Source organism: Etheostoma spectabile, chromosome 21, assembly GCF_008692095.1.
Source record: "Etheostoma spectabile isolate EspeVRDwgs_2016 chromosome 21, UIUC_Espe_1.0, whole genome shotgun sequence".
Lineage (NCBI taxonomy): Eukaryota > Metazoa > Chordata > Actinopteri > Perciformes > Percidae > Etheostoma > Etheostoma spectabile.
The window spans coordinates 15331234-15351871 of NC_045753.1; the positions used below are offsets into that span (position 1 = coordinate 15331234).

Sequence of the window (20638 nt, forward strand, 5' to 3'; positions counted from 1 at the left end):
TATATATATATATATATATATATATATATATATATATATATATATATATGACTCCTCGACACAGTGGGCCTGTGTTCGACTCTGACCTGCGGCCATTTGCTGCATGTTATTCCCCTTCTCCCCCCCCTTTCATCAGCTGTCTAGTCAAAAATAAAGTCCCAAAAAAGAAATTATCTAGAAAATAAAAAAATAAATAAAAACTATGCCATAAATTGGGCTATGCACACATGTAAAACAAAAACTTGAAAAACTAACGTAATTAATTTTGTGTTTAACAGATGTTGGATTTAATTGATTTGGACAATCTATTTAATTTATTTGAGATGATGATTATGATCACTAGGATGTGAATCTTCTGAAAGATGATTAACAATAATATTAATGTGTTATCAAGTCTGAATCCCGACTAATATGAATGCAAACATGTTGAATATGAACCCCAATAACCTTTTTGGTGTAACCGTATGGCAAGTGAACTCCTGCTCTGAGAGTGCTATTTGCTACCCATTAGGCACCCTTCACAGCTGTTAACATGAGCCAATATAGTTCTATGGAGATAGTGATATTTTCCCTGTCAGCAGTACCTCCAGGAACACTAACTATATACACCCTCCTTCTCTGGGGAAACATGCCCCATTTACTCAACCAATTCTGAGGCAATGTGAAAACAGATGTAAAAATGTTGCAAACAGAGCCATCACTCTATACCGTGCTTGGTCTGTCATCTCGGATGGATGAGATTCACAGTGCTCTCAACGAGAAACAAACAGTGTGCACTCTGTGGGGTTGAATGCACGATGCAATCTCACGAAGGCCAGACTGCCTGACAGAAACGCCACAAGGGGTGGGATCACTCACTCAAAAAACAGTATCATATTAGGAAGATAGAAACACCTCCAAGAATGTATATATGATCTTGTCTTAATGCATAGTATATAATATACAACACATGTCCATAACTACGTATGTATACCCTGTTGATAAATTGTCTTATAAATGCCAAGCTGAAAGTGTTATCTAATTGCACAGCGACAGCCTCGGAGCACTTTGGAGAGATTGAGTGCTAATGTGCTGGGAATAATAATCACACCCCTGTGGTTTAATGAACTGGTCCAGCTGTGGTTGACACATCTATCTGGTCTGATCAAAACTGTCTTGTTGAAGAACTTCCTCAGATAGGCTGCGATCTGCCGGGCCCCCCCAACTACCCCATGTTAAACTTTATCAAGAGAGTAATTTATTCATCTGCCACATGCTGAGCAACTTGAAGGGCCTGCCTACACTTCTGAGAGCAGGTCGTCTCCTGCCCTTCGGTACACTGTGTGTGGTGCTATGTGCTCCCTCCGCACTGTAATAGAATAAATAAAATAAAACTAGCAACTGTTACCTTCGCGGTGAAATCATTTGTGAAACTGCTGCCAAGAAGCTGTAACTGTCACCAGCTGTTGAGATTTTTGTTTGCTTTTTGTTAATCTGTATCCTGGCAAAAGGATGAGGTACATTTTCAATGATACAACAATTAAAAAATAAAGTGACCTAAGATCATTAGTTTTTGGTCCAGCTTCGAGTGCACTTGTTTTTTGACTCATCAATAACACAAAGACAATAGACACTGCAGTCAGCAGATTGCAGGGTGACTTTCGCCCTCTGACCTTGACGACCTCGCCACCTTCCACCTTCATCAGCTGACGGAGGTTCTGCTGCAGCAGGCTGGTGTTGGAGCGCCACTTCAGCAGGCCAAGTAAGTCCACTGAAACAACCAAACAAATAAACATGAAAATGAATGCACACAAAGCACAGCGGGAAGTTCGCCCTGCCAATGGTAATACAGCGTGAAGAGAGATGGAGAGGAAGCGAAAAAGGCAATCAAGGTTGCACATTTGAATTTAATGAGTGTTGTGGGGCCATTTGTTGAAGAGGTCCCGTCCTGTTCCCCATCCCCAACTTACACACGTCAGTTTGTAAATTTCCTAAACACGGTGTTAGTTATTCTATTAGATCTCTCACTTTAATCATTGAAAATGCATTTAGGCACAAGAGGATGAGTCATGATGTGATTAATCACACTCAAAGGAGCGCTCATTCAGACCACCTTTGGCAGATTATCAAATAGGGAGCTTTAAAATTAACTCATGTCAGGTTGTTAAGGCATTGTATATGCCAGACCTGTGAACACCAGTCACGTCTTTTTTTAAGAGATAAAAGGCATTTAATTAATAATTGATTAATCAACTAATTGTCAAAGATGTAGTCTAGTCCAGGGGCCTGTTTCAGGAAGGAGGTTTAACAAACACTGAATCTAACGGCCTTTTTTCAGTAGCCGCAACCGAGCTGGAGCGCGCAAATGTGACATCATGAGAACGGCCCAACTGTTTATACTTGCGCGTGGTGGTCGCGACACTAGTTGCAGTCTTCTCTTGAACAGAGCGTTAAGGAGCAAAGGATACTAACTTTGCTATTTTTACGGACTAGAAAAAGAAGAAAAAGGTAAACAACGGCAGAACTGGCAGCAGCATTGCCGTCAATGCTTGATCTGACCTACGTCAGATCAAGCCTTTCAGTCACCATAAAAGAACTCATCTTAACCCCCTAAGTTTTCAAAAGAGACTCGCAGTCACTTTGAGAGTCCAGGCATCCAGTTAACCTCGAGCTCATTCAGGCTTACTGTTTCCGCTTTGTCTGGTAGACGCTATAAATCCTGGCGAGCCAGTGAGATCTACGTCATTTTGACGTCACACTGGCACGCGCCACCTCAGGTGTGGCCGAGAGTTTAACCCTGAACTCCGTTGATTCACCCTGAGATGGGAAACTGAACAGCTTATTTGAGTTGGTTCAATCAACTCAGAGTAGCTTCACTCAGAGTTAAGCGCGTACACTATAAAAAGGCAGCATGAATAGAGCCATGAAACTACGACTTACCATGGTAACAACTACAAAAACTGGTGGGTTGGAAATACTCATGGTGACATACAGCGAGTTTGAACATATATTTTGGTAAAAAAGCAACAGAGCGGCTGATGCAAAAGAGAGAAAATTTGCGTGGGAGAAAATTGCTGCAAATGCTTAAGTTCCAAAATAGTGTATTAGTTTCATAAGTATCATATTACTGCTGAAATGGTATTGAACCTATAATATAATCTATTTCATTTAGGTGCAATCTTGCAGGTGAAAAAGTCATACGTACTGAGGCTTCAGCCCCATCATTAACATTACATGACACATTAACAGAATTATAATTCATTATCTTGTATTTTAAAGGGTTTACATCATTCACCTGCAATCCTGTGGAACTCCTTTTAAATGGCTCTCACTGGTTTGTGTCCAGGGAACACTACAAAATGTTTAAAAAACGTTTCAGAGCAAGTCCCATTCTTCTGACGGCGCTTTGCTATACAGTGACCTTACTAATACGCTCCGCATCACCAATGTTGTAAAGATAACTGCCATTTCCAAAAAAAAACATAATGCTACACAAGAATGTGGTGAGATATAGCGCATGTCCACGATGGGTGATGTTAGTTATATGAGGACAGATAAGATTATGTAGGCTACATCACTGAGGGAAGAAAAACGATACTGCTCAAACAGGAAGGCTAGTATCTGGAAATAAAAATGCATCTAGAGTCATGGCCTCAATATCATCTCCCGAATGTTTAACTTCCTGCAAAGTAATACAGATTCTTCATCAACGGGACCGTCAAAAAAAGGCCATGCCATGTATATTTTATTCATGCAAATAACAAACTGTACTAAAATGAGCCTGCTACAGACTGAATGAATGAATGAGGAAATGACAGAGTGCTGTGTTAGAAGGAGGAGACTGGGAGAACCTTGAGGTTTATTGAAGAAATCCTGCTCCTGACCAGGTTAGGTTTACAGACTCAGTTACCATAGTGACTGACTATGAGGTTAAGTTACCTCTCTTTCTGAAATGGGCTGGAGTTACCCCTCTCTCTCAGGTTTTTATAACCTCCCTTACTGAAACGGAAAACCCAGAGTTTCCCCTCATCTCAGGGTTAACAAACTCAGAGTTCTCACTAAATCTGCTTTATGAAACAGGGGCCCCAGATGTAAGGCAGAAAGAGAAACTACTTACAGCAGATTCAGGGTGTATTGTTAGCCAAGCCTGCATTGAGAAATCAGCAGGAACAAACGGTTTACAGAGAAGCACTGCCCAATATAAAGTACCTTCCTGGGGACCCTAGCTGCTCCCTCTCTCTGCTCGCCACGCCCGACTGGCTAAGGAAGAGCTGATCAAGCATGGCGAGACAGTGATATATGTCTATCATCTGCAAACCTGACAACCTATCAGGGTTCAGTCACAAAACCCCATCTAAACTACCTGGAACTCCTTCCCCAAGGACATATACATATATATTTGAAAATTGACAGTTTAGCAGCTCAGAGAGACAAATGTAATAAAATGAGAATAAATCATCCAACGATTTGGTCCCACTGCACTGCTATTAGAGGCCACGCTGGGTTTGTGGGGGATTTGGTTGACATGGGAGTTCCAAGAGGAGTGCCTTCGATAAACAATATCTATTTGAGAATGGTTGTCTTTCTAGGCATCAAAATGTAAAAGCTACAAAACTGACAGAAGAGTGGTGGAATAATTAATTCTGGGAGAATTGTTTGCATTGTCACTGCACAGCTGAAATGCAAGACTTCAAATTGTCATATGAATGTTAACAGTACATCTTGCCTCACATTAGCACTTTAGTTGTGTTAATAGCTTGCTCTTTTTTTCTTTAACAGTAATAGCCTTGTATTTGGTTATAAAATTTTAAAGTGCAGTTTTTTTGTTTAAACACAGTGATGTAAGAGCAGCTTTACACACAGTAAAAACATATTTCTCAATTTTTAAACTATTTTTAATTCAATATTTTTCCAGTTAAGGTAGGGACATAATTTGAATATACATCTTTCACCAGGCATGGTCCTCTGCAAGCTCTGCTGTCATCGGGTGTCTGCTTCTCCTCCAGCCTCCGTTTAGTGAAGCACACTGCAAATACCCAGGGATGAGCCAGCAGCCACTTCACACGAGCTCCCCACACTGGGAGACCGCATGCACAAATCTACCTTAATTAAAAACAGTGTTTCATCTCAGATGTGGGGATTAGGGATGTAGTGTCATGTATGAAGCAAGCAGTCTGTTGCAAGGGGCATTCAAGTGCCGTCCCCCCACCCCCTTTTTGCCTTTGTCTTCAGGAAAAACATCTTGTGAGCAACCCGTTACCATGAGGTGAATATGAATTGAGCAGATGATGAAGTTTAGACACACTTTAAGCTTCAACTAATGTTGCATCTTATGATGATTATATTTATAATTAATCAATCCATTATATGTTCTCTAAATAGCAAAACAACCTGAATTTCCACAGAGCTCAAGGGGATATCTTCAAATTGCTTATTTTAGTTGGGGCAGCAGTTGCTCAGGAGGAAGAACAGGTTGTCAAACCAATAGCTAGCAAGACATTGAACCACAATGGCCTCAATGGTCAGGCAACACTTTGGATGAGTGTGCTATATCATACAACCCATGTATCATTTACTATTGTCTGAGCAACACTACAAAACAACCCTGGTGGTAACCGAGCCCAGGGTATCCTGCTCTGCCTTTGAGAAAGTGAAAGCTCAGATGGGCCGATCTGGCATCTTGCTCCTTATAAGGTCATAAGGGGCAAGGTTACCTTCCCTTTCTCTGCTTTGCCTGGCCAGAGAATCCAGCCCACCCATGAGAGAGAAACATCATGGATTTCAAACGAGTAAAGTGGCAGTTGGTGAAGGCCACAACCCAGCCTCCACCTGGCCACAAATATATACTGTACCACAGAGAAAAGAAGCACATTGTCACTGTTAAGACAAATGTAAAGAATATCAGCTTGATGTCTACCAAAAGCATTTTTGGAGGGTGAAGAGAGATAGAGTGAGAGAGTGAGTGAGTGAGTGAGTGAGTGAGTGAGTGAGTGAGTGAGTGAGTGAGTGAGTGAGTGAGTGAGTGAGTGAGTGAGTTGTTTAGGTGGGAGTTTTAAAGAGCCTCTAGGTTTTAATAAAGCAGGTAGACTCCGGCACAGTCAGAGAGACTGGCTCTGCATTGCTTTATTAAAAGAACTCAAACCTTTTCCTAGAGCTTTGCGTGGGATGACATCCCATGGGAGACACACACACACACACAAATGCACACGCATGCACACGCACACACAAACCTCTCTGTTTAATCAAACTCTGTGTGCAGTGATGAGGCAGCCTGATCCCCAAGCACCTATTGGTGCCTTGCAAATTACCACCACAAAGTGCCAGGTAAATATCAGCAGTGGACACCACTGCTGCGCATCTCTCTCACACAGGGAAAAAGGAAAGTGTAGAAGAAGAAGAAAAAAAAGGTAGACAAATAGGGAGAAGAATGCTGCTGATTGATTTCTTCCTGTATGTTAAATGCTGTACATCTACAGTTCAGAAAAGGGTTTGAGCTACTAGCATTAATTCCCTAGCTAGTGTAATAAGTGTGGGCGAGTTCTGCATCTGTAACTTCCCACCCACTAGCAGATTAGGAGGGCACACACGACTGTATTTAAATGACAACTTTAAGCCTAGACTAAACTTAATAACCCTCAAAGGGAACATTACTGTAACATACAACGGCCCCCTTTATCACACAATATTTGCAGCAGTACTTCTAACCAGGGCCTGCAGTGACCTCATTACTGAGGCTTTGCAAATGTTTATTGTGCATATTGGGGTGCCACATAAAGGAGAGCGACAGCAGTCTCATGAGGCATCCACATTAGTATGTGAGTGGTAGAGAGAAGACTGCTCTTCCTCTTTTTCAAAACCACTGTCAGGTGAAAATTTAAATCATACAAGAGGTGCTGAGATGGTTCCATAAGTGCAAGAAGCATACATCTTTTGCAGCTCGGACAGTCTTGTATTGTGAGCAGAGACACTAAAGCCACAGAGTCTATAACCTCAGATGCTGTGTCCAGCATATTCACATTAGCATACCACCAATGCAGCACCTCTGTTTATTGATGTACTCATTGAAATCTAAGAATGCAGCAACACTGCTAAAAAAAGTAAGAGAGTGCAAGAAACACATGCTGTCAGATTGTGCAGCTTTTAAACAAACCTCCAGGTTGGCCAGACCTATCTGGAAGCCCGTTGTAAACATCAACCATAGTTTACAGACTAAACTCCCGGGTCATCTTTGACCTACAGTTTTCCATCTGTAGTGAGTGATCAGTACCAACATATTGCTTTCAGCTTCACCTCCAAATAAAGTGGTTTGGATAATCTGCCTGAACATCAAAGCAATTTTGCCATGTTACTAGATCAGAGCATTCATTTTGGTGAGCTAAGTCATCATAACTTATATAATTATTGGTGCAAATAAGATCCAATATGTTATAAAGTGCAACTATCCGTTAATGAAATCCCATTTCTTTTAGAGATGACTTTGGTGTATTTAATAAATCACAAGTTGCTGGTCTTCTCTGGCCTTATTTTACTGAGCACTGTATTCCCTTCGCGTCTGCACAGATCGAGTACGTATACCAACAACGCCGCTCGTGTCCCCCGGATGCCACAACAGAGAATAAATCTTCCGGTGTCATCTGTTTGCAGGATCACGAGGATACATTTGACCATAGAATACATCCATTTGCTTCAACATTTCACTCCAAGCGTTTCCTTTCACGCTGCCCTTGTCTGACTATTTAAAATGATCTTTGAGTTACCATGAACACGCTGTTTGAAAAGGGGTACATCACGCCTTTATGTTTTTACATAAGGGCGGGATGTACCCCTTTTCAAACAGCGTGTTGCTTTGGGCAAGTAAAACAATTAATTTCAATTCTAGTCACGTTAGCCTGCGGTGAATCTATCCCTTCTTCTCTTTCAGGCTGTCGCCATAAAACACACAGAGAATTGAGGAAGCTTTCATTTTGGCTCTAATTAAAATGGTGACTCAGTCTTGCATACCAAAAGTTTAAAAAAAAAAACACCAAGTACAATGCAACAAGCGCAGAGGAAAGCAAAGCAGACTTGGACTATGGTTCTGTTCAGAGTAACTGTGAAATCAGAGCTAGGAACACTCGCACAGCACAAAAGATTTCTACACAATCAAAACAGAGACAATCCCAATGTTATGAATGCAGTCTGGAAATAACACGTCCAAGAGGGTTCACAGTAATGTCTGTTGGGATTTATAAACATGTGTGAAAGCTAAAGGAACACAAGAGGTCAAAATCCTTAATCCATGAGCCACAGAGCAGAGATGGGGATTTCCTTATCTTAATAAGTGTAGATCTTCTCAGCACCCTGGGAAATTACTCCGCCCGACTGACAACAGTAAACAGAGCCGAGCTGTCGTCCGCTCAGCAGAGATGGACAGAAATTTACTGACTGACACTCACTGATGGGAGGAAGCTACGGTAGAGAAAGTAGGTTAGAAGAAGAAAAGGATAAAGGACAACCCTTGAGCGAGGACAAACGGCCAACATGTGACAAGTGTTAAGAACAGTTGGAAGAAGCAAAGGATGGCAGAGGTCCCAGAGTCCAATTTTAAGTGATATATGGTTACTGTGCACGGATAATATGTCTTTCAAAGTCAGAGGCTGTGGCCCAAAACTAGTTTCAAAATCCAGGGTCTACTTGGCTAAAATACAAGAATTTATTTTTCTTCAGTGAGCGCTCTTTTAATGTAGTAAATGTGGAAATGGTTACTACAGGAATTATGTTTTTCAGGGCTGCATTTAAGCAAAGGTTCAGGTGCTCAGTTGCGTGTGTTTCTTTTATACCTGTACAGATTGGGGGTACATGCTCACTAGGAGGGTGTGTCACAATGTAAACAAGAAGCATGATTCTTGCTTCAGAAAGGCACTTTGTAGAGAAAAAGATAAAAGACAAAAGAATGCGAAAAAAGACGCAAATGTTCATCAAAGTATAGAAGTGGTTACCGTTCTGGGTGAGCTTGGTGGAGCAAACCAGGGTGGAGATCTGGAAGGAGTCCTTGCTGATGACACAGTTGCCGAGGTTCTGGGTGTTTTTCCCGGTGGTGTGGTAGCCCTTCTCCTCCAGCTCCAGCTTTGTGGCAGGAAGGTTCAAGCACAGAGAAGATTCATCCAGCTTCTTTGCTTCTGCCTAGTTCCAGGAAAAGACAAGTAAAATCCATATCTGCCGTTTATGTTGTAATGAAGTGTTATGTTGTATTACTATGGTGTTTTTTTCAGATGTGTTTTCCTTGTCTATAATATCCCTGAATCAATTGTATTTTTCTGCGAGTAAGAGTAATAACAAAACTCTTTGCCACAGCCAGAAAAATCTAATTGGGGGAATTTTTCCCATGTTAACTTTTCAATTAAGATAAATGGGCACAGTAACACATAGGTATCATTATACAAGGGGTTTTAATTGGAAAGTAACCTCATTTCACTGAGGGGGTTGATGCGTACATCTACAATTCTCCATAGATGGCAGTGAAGCCATTATTACTGCAGCTCCTAATGAGACGGGCCAGTTTCTCACCTTGGACTCTGCTGTGATCACATGGGCCAGCCCAGCAGGTAGGCAGTCAGTAACAATCATACCAGAACACCACGGACTAACTGTGTTACGGGCTTTTTCACAATTACCTTGTACACGATGAGATCATGCTCGCCGTCCCTCAGAGTCGTTCCATCATACCTCATCAGCTTCACAAAAGACAAGGCAAATATCTTCTCTGATTTGTCTTTGGCTGTGGGAGGAAGAAAAGAAACACGTGGAGGCAAGACGTTGATCATTTGTTGTTTACATTTAAGATAGATTTTGTGTTCATACATACAGTACTTTACTTCCATATTTTTGTACAAAAGTGTACTTTTGCTTTTTGTGTATAATTGTGTAAATCTCTGCACTACAGGTCCCAAGTTGGCTCCTGAGTAGACACAAGAATTAACGGTTCCCTTCTGATGGCTGCATTAATGCTGTAGCTGTATATGTGCAATGGTTGTTTAATCATTTGTTTCAACTTTATTAAGAGCAATTATACTTGGGTGTGAATGAAGAGCAAGTGGGAGGTGTGATATAAATGGTTAAATTACAAGCTGATATACTGTATGAAGCATGTGAACATTGATTTGATGGTAATATGAACGTGATTTGAAAAATCATATTTTCTGATATCAAAAGAAAGGAAGAATTATCTTTCTTAAATATCTAATTACTGATATTCAAGCAACAAGGTTTGGATTGACATAGCCTGTGTGTCCACATCCTCCTAGCATATGAATGCTTGCACTGGATTTCAGTGCTGCAGCTGTGAACAGTTTGTGTTATCCCACTGTGTGTGTGTGTGTGTGTGTGTGTGTGTGTGAGTGTGTTGGGGTGAGTGTGAGTGTGTTGGGGTGAGTGTGAGTGTGTTGGGGTGAGTGTGTTTGCACATGCGACTGTCTTTGGTGCTGTTGAGGGGAAGCACTGCATAAACAAGAACAAGAGTTATGACTTTGTCCTGTAACCAAGCGTTTGGATAGGACCACATATATCATCATTATGGATCAACAAGCTTAAAATTTACGTGCCGGGAGACGTGATTCATCGAAGTATTGTGCATATTCTATCTGCATAAATCCCCTCATTGGTTTGCTGCCCGCAGCCTCGCCGGTGAATAATTGCTGGGCTTGCTTGAGAGGAACCAGTGGAGGGAAGAAACGGTTCGCATGCCACCCAGTTGTACACATATGTATAAGGGACCTGCTACTGAGAGCAGAAACTCTTTTATCATTTGGGGGGGAAAAGGTCACTTTCAGGACAGAGTTACTTTTTTCAGCCAATCAAAGTCAAGTTTGTGTGGAACTTCTAAGGTGGGCTGTCACTTCAGATTTATGTAGAGTGTACTGTGCCACATTTTAAAGCCTACCCTCTGCCCCACTCACCAGGTAGTGCCACGATGACTGATGAAACAGAAGTGAAAAGATGGCGGGGATCTCTTACAGCCACGGCGGCATCTGTGATAGCAACCATCAGTCTGATGACGCCTGACAAGGTTAGAGGGCTAGTCTGATAATGCACTGTGTAAGAGCTGGCCTGATTCTGAAGCAGGGAGCTGAGATACTGAGCGCCTGTGCTCAAGTAGTGGCCTTTATGAGCAGCTCTGTCACTCTGTGTTTCTACTAAAAGTTCAGTCCTAGCTAAGAGCAGTGGAGGAGGCTGAATGACACAAGCAGATGACGGCAGAGGCAGACCACTGAAAAGACTTCATCCGACAGACCATCTCTGCTCTGCTTCAAAATCTCTTCCCGTTTAGTGAGGTTAATATTTCTCAATTTCCTGAAAAGGAGCTTTGCCAGGTATTGTGATATCTGCATTCTACCTTACTGCCACTGCATTCTGGGGTGGCTGTAGCTCAGTCCGTAGGAACTTGGCTTGGGAACCTTGAGCAAGGCACTTAATCCCCAACAGCTCAGCTCACTCTGACATCGCTCCATTAGTGTATAGGCGTATAGTGTGTCTATTTCAAAAATGTAATGTAATTTCCCCTTGCAGGATCAATTAAGAATACTTTATAATCTTAATTCATCTGATTACAGAATAGGTCACACTCGTATCGCAGGTATGGTATGGGGTTTGGGGCTGTCCCTGTCATGGGTTTACACATTTTGAACAATCATTTACACATTGATATGAAAATGTAAGTCTGACACATAGTGATGAGAGTTTCCCCTCTTCTATTCAATTACTTGTAATCAAATATTGAAGTTAAATCCATCAGAGTGGTAAATCCAAACAGATCCCACAGTGTTCACAGAAAATAAAAAGGTAACCCAGTCAGTGCAGAAACAACAAACTGGCTTGACGCCTGCACAGATGCAGACAATTAGAAATTTGGAAGTTAGATTCATGCTTTCAGGCATATGAATGACCTGGTGTCTCTTTAATGGGATACAAGGGTAAACACACACACTTGCCAAATACAAAATATACACCACACATAAACCTATTTAATCCAACCTATAATATACCTTTTCCAACATATCTCTCTATTGTAAGTTTGGCAGCATCAGCATGCCCCTCCTGTCCCAGAGTCACTTGAGGTGAGCCAGTTTCTAAAGCAACCGTTACAGCAAGATAACGACAAGTCAGAGTTTCAAAGGCATGCCTCGTAACAGCATTAGTCCCCGCAGTAGCAAGGTGCCAAGCATGACAAGAAGGCTCTCCAGGTGGATTATAAGCCAGCACTGAGCTCTAAGACCTGGCCATTTCTTCCAAACCCCCTGCATGCGGGTGAGAAGTAAACAGAGCTGAAGGATTTTGTAACTGAAGGATGACAGCAGCTGCAGATTACTTTGTAGGTATACTTGCCCGTGCTGATATCCTCCCAATTCTGCTTTGCGTTCAGTGCCATATGAATTGATTGTTTAATATATATACACATGTTATGGTTCCCATTACCCCACCAAAAGTCCTTTTCTCTACACCACTCCCGCTGCTGGTGGAATGGCCTTGCCATGTGGCAGGCAGATGGGATGGCAAGGCTGCCAGTGGCAGGCTTCCCTGCCATCTACACCCCCAAAATTAGAAAGGATGTTAAAAAACAGAAGGACATACAATGCATGCAACAGTGGTTGCATTTAGCTTGACAGTTGTCCCAAAAAACAAACAAGTCCCCTCAGGCATTATTCACATTCCAGCTGTAGTCTCTGACAGGCCACTCCATGATACTGCTGTGTGCAGGGGCAGACTAATACCTCTGATTAATGTGACAAAGGGTGAACTTCAAAGCATTCATCATTGTGCAACACATCTGCTTGGATTGGATATCTTCCATTATTTGTACTGTGGATGGATTATAAGCCAATTGTGCAGCTGGTCATCAGCAAAATTGATTATTCACATGCTGACATTTGTACTTACAGTCCTGTGATGAGCGGTGGCGAAAGGTGAACCGCAAGTGGCTCCGGTTGACGTCCTCAATAGGGATAGCAACCTGAGATAAGAGACAGAACGAGACTGTATGAGACATTTACACCCATGAACTCACACTCACAAAGCAGATATGTCAGGACACACTGAGAGCAGAATGAGCCCCTAATTCTAGATTTTCATACTATATAGAAATCAATTGAAACTAATAGCAAGTAGCATGGTGTGCACAAATGGTTACGTGTGAGGTAAAGTACTGTATATGCATTATGAGCTAAAACATGCAAAACCCCTGGTACGGTCCTTAAAGTGTCAATAACTAAAGACAAGTATCAATAACTTTCCATTTCCATACATTTACACACATACTAACCATTCTACTACTAACAATCGTAGTAGTATATGGTATAATATTCATCACTGTCTTTCTATGCTTCAAAGCTGCAGGGGTGAAAATCCACCATGCACCACAGTCTTCATTCTATAGACTGCTGGTGATGGAAACTTGTACTGTGATGAATAATGGATTTAAGAATTATATCAAAGGGTGGTATGGAAGTCAAGGTGGAAAATAATGACTAAAGAAATGACGGGGGATAACCAAGAATAAATAGTAAGGAGGTAGAAGTAAGCAGATAGAGACACACCTTTATTGTTTCAAACCAGCGTGGCTGCTTCACTTGGTAGTAGATGACAGACTTGTACTCATTGATCCCTTCGTCTCCAGCTCCAGGGAATATCACATTCTAGATACAGAGAAAGAAAACGCATTGATCAGAGAACACAACTAGTTATCTGGTTATACTGACATAGCTGAAATTTCCCTCAAAGTGGCAAAATCATGATGGTTGAGCTATTATTACTCTGTTAAAACATTAGCACACGCATGTGGAAAATTGACTACCACTTATTTCATAAAATTCAGTCCCTGGGACGGACGGCAGAATGGCCTTTAAAAGTCTGGATGCACTTTATGCGTGTGCACCTGCTGTTGGCTGCCAATCTCATGACAGCATTGTGGAAATAAGAAATAAATTAGAAATGAATTATTTAAGATGGAGAGGCAGTGCCTCCCATGCAGTGAGGAGTGGAGGGAAGCTAGCATAGGGAAGCAGACCAGCTGGTGCTGATGGATTCAACCATGTAAATTGGTCTTCCAATTGGGTCCCCGGAGTTTCTACAGGTCAGGGTCCCCTGTGGGGTTTGGCATGAGGGCTATAGTGACAGCGGATGGCACGCATGCCTTGTTTTCTATCAATCTGCACTCAGTCAGCCCACCCTTTTTCTCCCACTCTTCCAGCTGACTCCCTGGCCTGGTGCTGCTAAAATACTCCAACACTAATGGTTTCTGACAACCAGCAATTATGAGGAAAAACACGCCCCGTCTCCCCCAAACTACGCCAAGCAGATCTGGGGGGCCGGTGCTACCTCAAACAACTATTCCCCTTCACTAAAAGGCCAGGATTCATGACAGCTCCAGATTTTGGAGCGAAAAAGAGGGGAAGGTAGCCAAGGTCTAGCCGCAGGTGAGAAGGGTTTTGTGGGCCTGTGCTAATATGTCAAGATGATAAGAAGTCACTGCCCAGCCTCTCACAACACAATGTCACAAATCCTTTTAGAGACAGAGGAAGGATGACAAAACCAGAGGCAGAAAGAAACCAGAAAGAAAGGACAGAGAAGAATGGAGGAGATAAAAAGGCTAAGACAGAAACATCCAGAAAGAAAACCACATAAACCAAAAATGGCAAAGCAAAAAAGTAAACCTATTATAAATCTTACCTCAATGTGAGTTATTACATTTAGCTATTTTCCAGTGCCTTGTGTATTTTTTATTATCAAAGAATATACTGAAACAGCTTCAGACATCAAAGTGATAGCGGCTGAATAGCACTTCTTTAATTTGATAGCTCCTCGCTCGAACCGGAGAACAGCCTTCATGGAAGGGAGCGGCTGAATACCGTTGCTAACGCTGCCCGCACAGCTGATGTATTCACGTAATGTTTCAATGGAAAGGACATTTCATCCCTCTAAAAAACACATTTCCTAGTTTGCTCTCTCCTCGCAGGATTTCCTCCGTCTCTACCGTGCTTCCTCGGTTGGACGGACTAAGATGCAAGGAAGGGAAGCAAGTGGAGGAACTGTGGAGGCAATTTTAGGAAACATGAGATTCAGCCAGTGTCTCTCATCTCAGACACAGAATTTCCTTCAGGCCAATTCAAATCCAGAATGGATGAGGAATAATTTGACCAATTAGTGTTGATCTTTGGAGAACCAAACAGATGAGACGGAGCATTTGTGTGTAAAGCTGCAGGACGAGATGTTGAAGGGAGCTACAGCACTCCAAGGACACAGGGCCATGACACCCATAGTTGTGATCAATGTCACTTGATCGCTGTGGACTTCTGTCACTGACTGCAATCATTGCATCCTAAAGACTCTGACAGCCTTAACATACACAGGCAAATGTCCCATTAACATTGGCTCAGAAGAGCTCGTCATTGAACCTGATGAATCATACCAACTGAACTGTGTTCAACCCCCGAGTATCGAAAACTGTGTAAAGAAGCGCAGCTACTGTAGGAGTGCTCAGGTATCATACTGGCACCCACTGAGAGAATGAAACCTGTTTGCTGTTCTGTAGGTGCAACAGGTTATTCGTGCACAACATGTCTACTGTAATAAACACAGTTGAGCTGAGCGATATGGAGAAAATCAAATATCCCCATATTTTTTACCGACTACCTCGATGTTTATATTGTAGGGTTGAATTTTGGTGCTTTCACAAAATATGCACACAATGAGATTTTTGGTAAATAATCATCGGTTATGTTGATATAATAACTATGTGGGTAAAGGCAAATAATAGAACACCTAGAACAGTCTAGTGTTTAGGAAATTACATCACTGTACTGTAATGCAGCCTTTAAAAACAGGAAATGACAACACTTCTGTCATATCAGGATATTAAAATATCCAAAATTTAAGACGATATCTAGCCACTTATATATCAATATCAATACCTTGCCCAGCCCTAAAACACAGTATAGCTGCTGTTAGATGATTCATTGACATGTTTACCATGCAAATAAGTATACAAACAGAGAACAAATATAACAAAACAAAAGGAGAAATGCACTCAAATATTGAATAGTGTTTGTGAGTTGAATCTAAGACATTTGTCCTTGTACTACATTAAAAATTATACCACAATCACACCAAAAAACACCCAAACATATTCACAATGAGATTACTTGTCTAGCAATGAGACAACCAACCGTAGTATGTATTCGGTCAGACAGTGCAACATCTGACAGAAGTCAAGATCAACACTGCTTTCTGCTACTTCAACACTGCATTTTAGTGTAATCACCACTGATCCTTACACCTCCTCTGCCTGCTGAGCCAAATCACAGACAAAGCCTCTGAACCAAAGATTAATGTGTCTAATTGAGGCAGCTAAGGGTAATAGCGCTCATCTTCTGATTGACTGTTTGCAGGAGGCCTCCCCATGACTATGTGTCATTTTAAATCACTCCGTCATTAGTATTTGTAACTTCCACTCGCTCTCCGAGTACACAGGCATACTGAGTGTGGCCATATATCCATTAATATATGTAACAGCATTTAGTACAATAGCCTTGCAAGAAAATATCTGGTAAACCTTAACTTATTCACTACAAACTGTGGCGCCAAAAATCCCAACAGAGTCTCAAAATCAAAACATGAACATTCAAAGACACATGTGCAATGAGCACAAACTCCCACAAGCACACACCCCTAGGGGTGGGAATCTCTTAGCACCTCACGATTCAATACCAATTCAGAGGCCGATGATTCGATTGACAAACCGATTATTGATGCAACAATTTTTTTCATGCACATTTCCATGCGTGGTTTTTAAAAATATACATATAAATCTGAGTTTTCTCCTCAGCTTGCTTATCACTTCCTAGACAAAGCTCAGATTTTGACATATATTTGTCACACACAGGTTTTAATGACATGTTTTGTCTGCTGAGGTTTTTATTTGGCAGTCATTCCATGCTTAAGCCTTAAAGATGCTTGTTCAAGTCATCTTCTCTCACAATAACCTTCCAAGTCAGATGCTTAGTCATGTTTAAATGTAGATATTTGGCTTCTTAGAACATGAAACATGAGGTGGTCACATGTGTTCTGCCTAATTATTTTATGTCTTATTCGACCATGTGTATGTATACAAAATATTATTTTGTTCTTCCTTTTGGCCATTTTTGTGTTTTTTGGGGGATTATTAACTTATCTGCATCGAGCATTGATTATTTTGCCCACCCCTACCCACCACATGCCCCACTTCCTCCTAGATTCTCCTCATGTCCAACCATTCTAAACCTCTTAAATCCCCCATTAACTGATGGTCTCTGTAGTACAAGAAGTAAAGTCATGCAGGGGGGGGTCAATAATTAAACATCAGAGAAAGGGGTCACTGGCTAGAGACTCCAGATGAAACAAAGGCTTTGTTAGGACATTAGACATTGATGGGTTGGCACATGATTATAAAGACGACAGCACACGGAAGCAAAAGTCAATGAGACGTGCTCCAACTTGCAAATTGGCAGCCACCGTAATGATTAATGTTCAACTGTTTGTGTCTATCTGGTTTGATTTTCTAATGAAATGTAATGTGATTAATGGCGTTCAGCTGCAAACCTGGATGCTAGACTTCCCTATGTATGTTTACAACAAGTATGACTGGGAAATTAAAATGATTAACTGCTGACCACCTCCAAAATATATTTTAATGAAGTCTGTGCCAAGGCATGCACATTTTTATCCAAATAAATACGCAACAATTTGAGACAGCTTGCAAACAAACAGATAGACAGGGGGGAAATTGATCCTTTCAATTTCATTACCAAAAGGTAATTATACCAGAAGGGAAATGCTGATTCATCAATTTCAACTTTAAAACCATGCTGCCCATATTGCCTGCACGCGTGTTTGGTCTGTAACTGACTCTGACAATGATGTTGATTACTGCAGTGGACAGACACATTTTAGGCTAGTCAATCAACCATATAGCACAGATATTGCATTCTGTCATTTTTGACGGGTGGCAAAGGCATCCAGGCCTCTGTATCACACATTTTTTATAGGAGTCCTAGACAGTTAAGCAGCGTGCTGAGCTGTGTAAGATTAAAGAAAGCCTGGTAAATCAGAGTCTGTCTGAGAGACTGATTGGCTATAGAACTTTTGTCCTGAATGCAGAGAATGAGCTGAACCCGGAAAAATACTAAATAACTAAGAAAAAAAAAACATTCCTCAGTTGTACCTCCAATTTCTTGCCATCCTCGTCATATACAGACATTGTCACCTCGACATTTTTGGGTGTGGTCTTGCTCCCCTTGTCAAAATCCCCCAAAACCAGAGTGACGTAGATGTCGTTTCGCACATCACCTTTAGGAAACAGAAACAAGAAGGTCAGATAGGAAGTCATCCTCACTTGTAATGTTGATCATAGAGCTACAGGTTCATCATTTTCAATATAAATAAGTATTACTGCATAGCTCACTGCATCTGAGGTGGCATAAGTGGATAGTTAGCACCAAATACTTCATGGGTGACCTCAGTCCATTAAATAACTAATTTCTTCTTTCAACCTTAATGAAGTATGATATGTTCTTTTCACCCTCACTCACATTTTGTAAAATAGTAGCTCCTAATTCAAAATCCCTTTTTGAATGAATTATGTGTTCAGCTACTTTATTTACTTTATTTTTTTTATATAAAAAGGAGACTTTCAGAGACAGGTAGCCAAGATAAAGCTTTTAAAAAACACTCAACCTGGCATGATGATCTCAGGAAAGCCCATCTTGCGAGCCACAGCTGTTGATCGGTCCACCAGGTGAGGGAAGTCCTTCCTTATCTGATGGATGTCTCCAGGAAGCAGCTTCAGCGTCACCCACAGGCCTGGAGATGAATTCAGGGCAAAGATAGGGAGGGACTGAGATTACGTCAGGAGAAGACAGTGTGAGAGCAAACTGCCCCCAGAAAATACTAAGAGATTTCTGCATGCACTTTTCTGCTGTGAGTTGTCAAGAGTGACAACTCACAGCTCTAGGGCAAGACACTAAATAGAAGCTACCCTCCGAGATGTGATTAGGAAAACATACAAAAGAAACAAGTGCCTTTTGTGTAATTCCCGTGTAGGATGTGCATAACTATAAAATGGATATCTAGTTACATTAAAGAACTATGTTTTTGCAACAAAACAAAAAATTTACAGGATCACATTGTATTTCCTCTGTGGATTGGTCTAAACGTGAAATATGGTTACTGTAATTACAAAAAGTCAAACCCGCCTTGGCTGAAATATAAATGCTACTTCTGAGCACCAATACTGGGAAGGAAAAAATCCCATTACAAACAAACATTTGGTACTCTAAATGGGAAATATTATTTCCTGTTTAACTGCCAAATTCATGATAAGGTCCCCAATGCCCCAGACGTCTTCTTTAAGCATGAATAAGTGACATTTTATGGTAGAATATTTAAATTGTGCAGTTATTCCCAGAAATATATAATTGGTCTTGGAAAGACGTGAAAGTGCAAAGCCTGAGAGGAAAACTCTGGGGCTCTGAATTATTCTCAAACAAAGGGCCTTCAGGGGACTTTCATGGGTCATATTTCCTAACAATTTAACACAAGTAGCCGTCCTGCTTGTCTCCGGGTTCAAAAGGAAAGCTTCTTTTCTGCAGACACTGCATGATGTGCCAGCTTCAGCTATGTAACCACACTTACTCTTAACATTCTCTCAGGAAAAACAGAAAAGCCGCACAGATGCATACCTCTGAACAAGACTGAAAATGAAAACAAAAAAGGGATCCAATTAAAGCTGCGGTCCTGTAGGGAGCCCCTTTACAGGCCACTAAAGTGAGTGGTGCCTGTGAACCCTGAGGATTTATTCACTTTCACTTCACATGCCCCATATGGTTATGAGTGACACATCTCTCACTAGCCAAGCTGGAAGCCTTTTGATATGAGCGTGACCGAAACAGCTGCTCTCAGTGCTCCACTGTTCTTCCCAGTGTGGGACGGAGCAGACCTGACATTTATCCAAGTACATCTTCATAGGGTATGACAATACCATAGAGGCTGTCATGTTGTTTCCCCCCCTCCCAGCACAAATCCCTTAAGATGGCTAATGTTGCTCTTCTAACCACAGATGTCAAATCACTGATAAGATCCAGTCTTAGCAGAAGACTCACCATCTTAATTAACAACTGGATTACTTACATCCTGTAGTCATGGTGATGAGGGCAACTATTTATAGTATGAGCAGTGATTTATAGTTTGAGCACTTGACAAAGACTTATGTTCTTCTTTCTATGAACAGAAAATGTAAAATGTAGTATGAAAGCAGTACAGTAAGATGCTTTTAATGTTAAATTGCCCTCTAACCTTAATTACCCTGCTACCTTGAAAAGATTTTAAATTTTTAATAGAATGAATAAAGAACAGTTTCTTCATAAATAATAGTACTTTACGATAGGTGTGTAACCAAAGAAAAGCTGGAGGACAGTGCACATTCACAACTTAGAACTATTTTTTTTATTCTATGAACATTTTGGCAGATATTACATTCCTTAATTTCTCGTAAATGGCAATATCTGCAAAAACACAGATTTAAGATTTAAAATACAATTTAAAGCAAAAAAACTGCATCAGTGTTATGAGTGTGTGGCTTCTCCCTCCTTAAAAG

The 20638-nt window shown here is 41.2% G+C and overlaps 1 protein-coding gene and 1 long non-coding RNA gene across 5 annotated transcripts in view; one reads left to right on the top strand and one right to left on the bottom strand.

Moving 5' to 3' along the window:
- The window catches only part of LOC116670999 (uncharacterized), a 14594-nt gene extending 5294 nt beyond the window's left edge, over positions 1 to 9300 (top strand). The window contains exons 2-4 of the long non-coding RNA XR_004327167.1: positions 8874 to 8884; positions 9231 to 9232; positions 9287 to 9300. This is a non-coding gene — a long non-coding RNA (uncharacterized LOC116670999). The remainder of the gene's footprint in view (positions 1 to 8873; positions 8885 to 9230; positions 9233 to 9286) is intronic.
- dock1 (dedicator of cytokinesis 1) overlaps positions 1 to 20638 on the bottom strand; it is a 172353-nt gene that overhangs the window by 120446 nt on the left and 31269 nt on the right. For all 4 annotated transcript variants that reach the window (XM_032501812.1, XM_032501816.1, XM_032501814.1 and 1 more), the window contains exons 13-19: positions 18721 to 18846; positions 18209 to 18333; positions 13548 to 13646; positions 12892 to 12964; positions 9633 to 9736; positions 8958 to 9141; positions 1653 to 1750 (exon numbers count right to left, since the gene is read on the bottom strand). In XM_032501812.1, coding sequence (XP_032357703.1) covers positions 1653 to 1750; positions 8958 to 9141; positions 9633 to 9736; positions 12892 to 12964; positions 13548 to 13646; positions 18209 to 18333; positions 18721 to 18846 — 809 coding nt within the window. The remainder of the gene's footprint in view (positions 1 to 1652; positions 1751 to 8957; positions 9142 to 9632; positions 9737 to 12891; positions 12965 to 13547; positions 13647 to 18208; positions 18334 to 18720; positions 18847 to 20638) is intronic.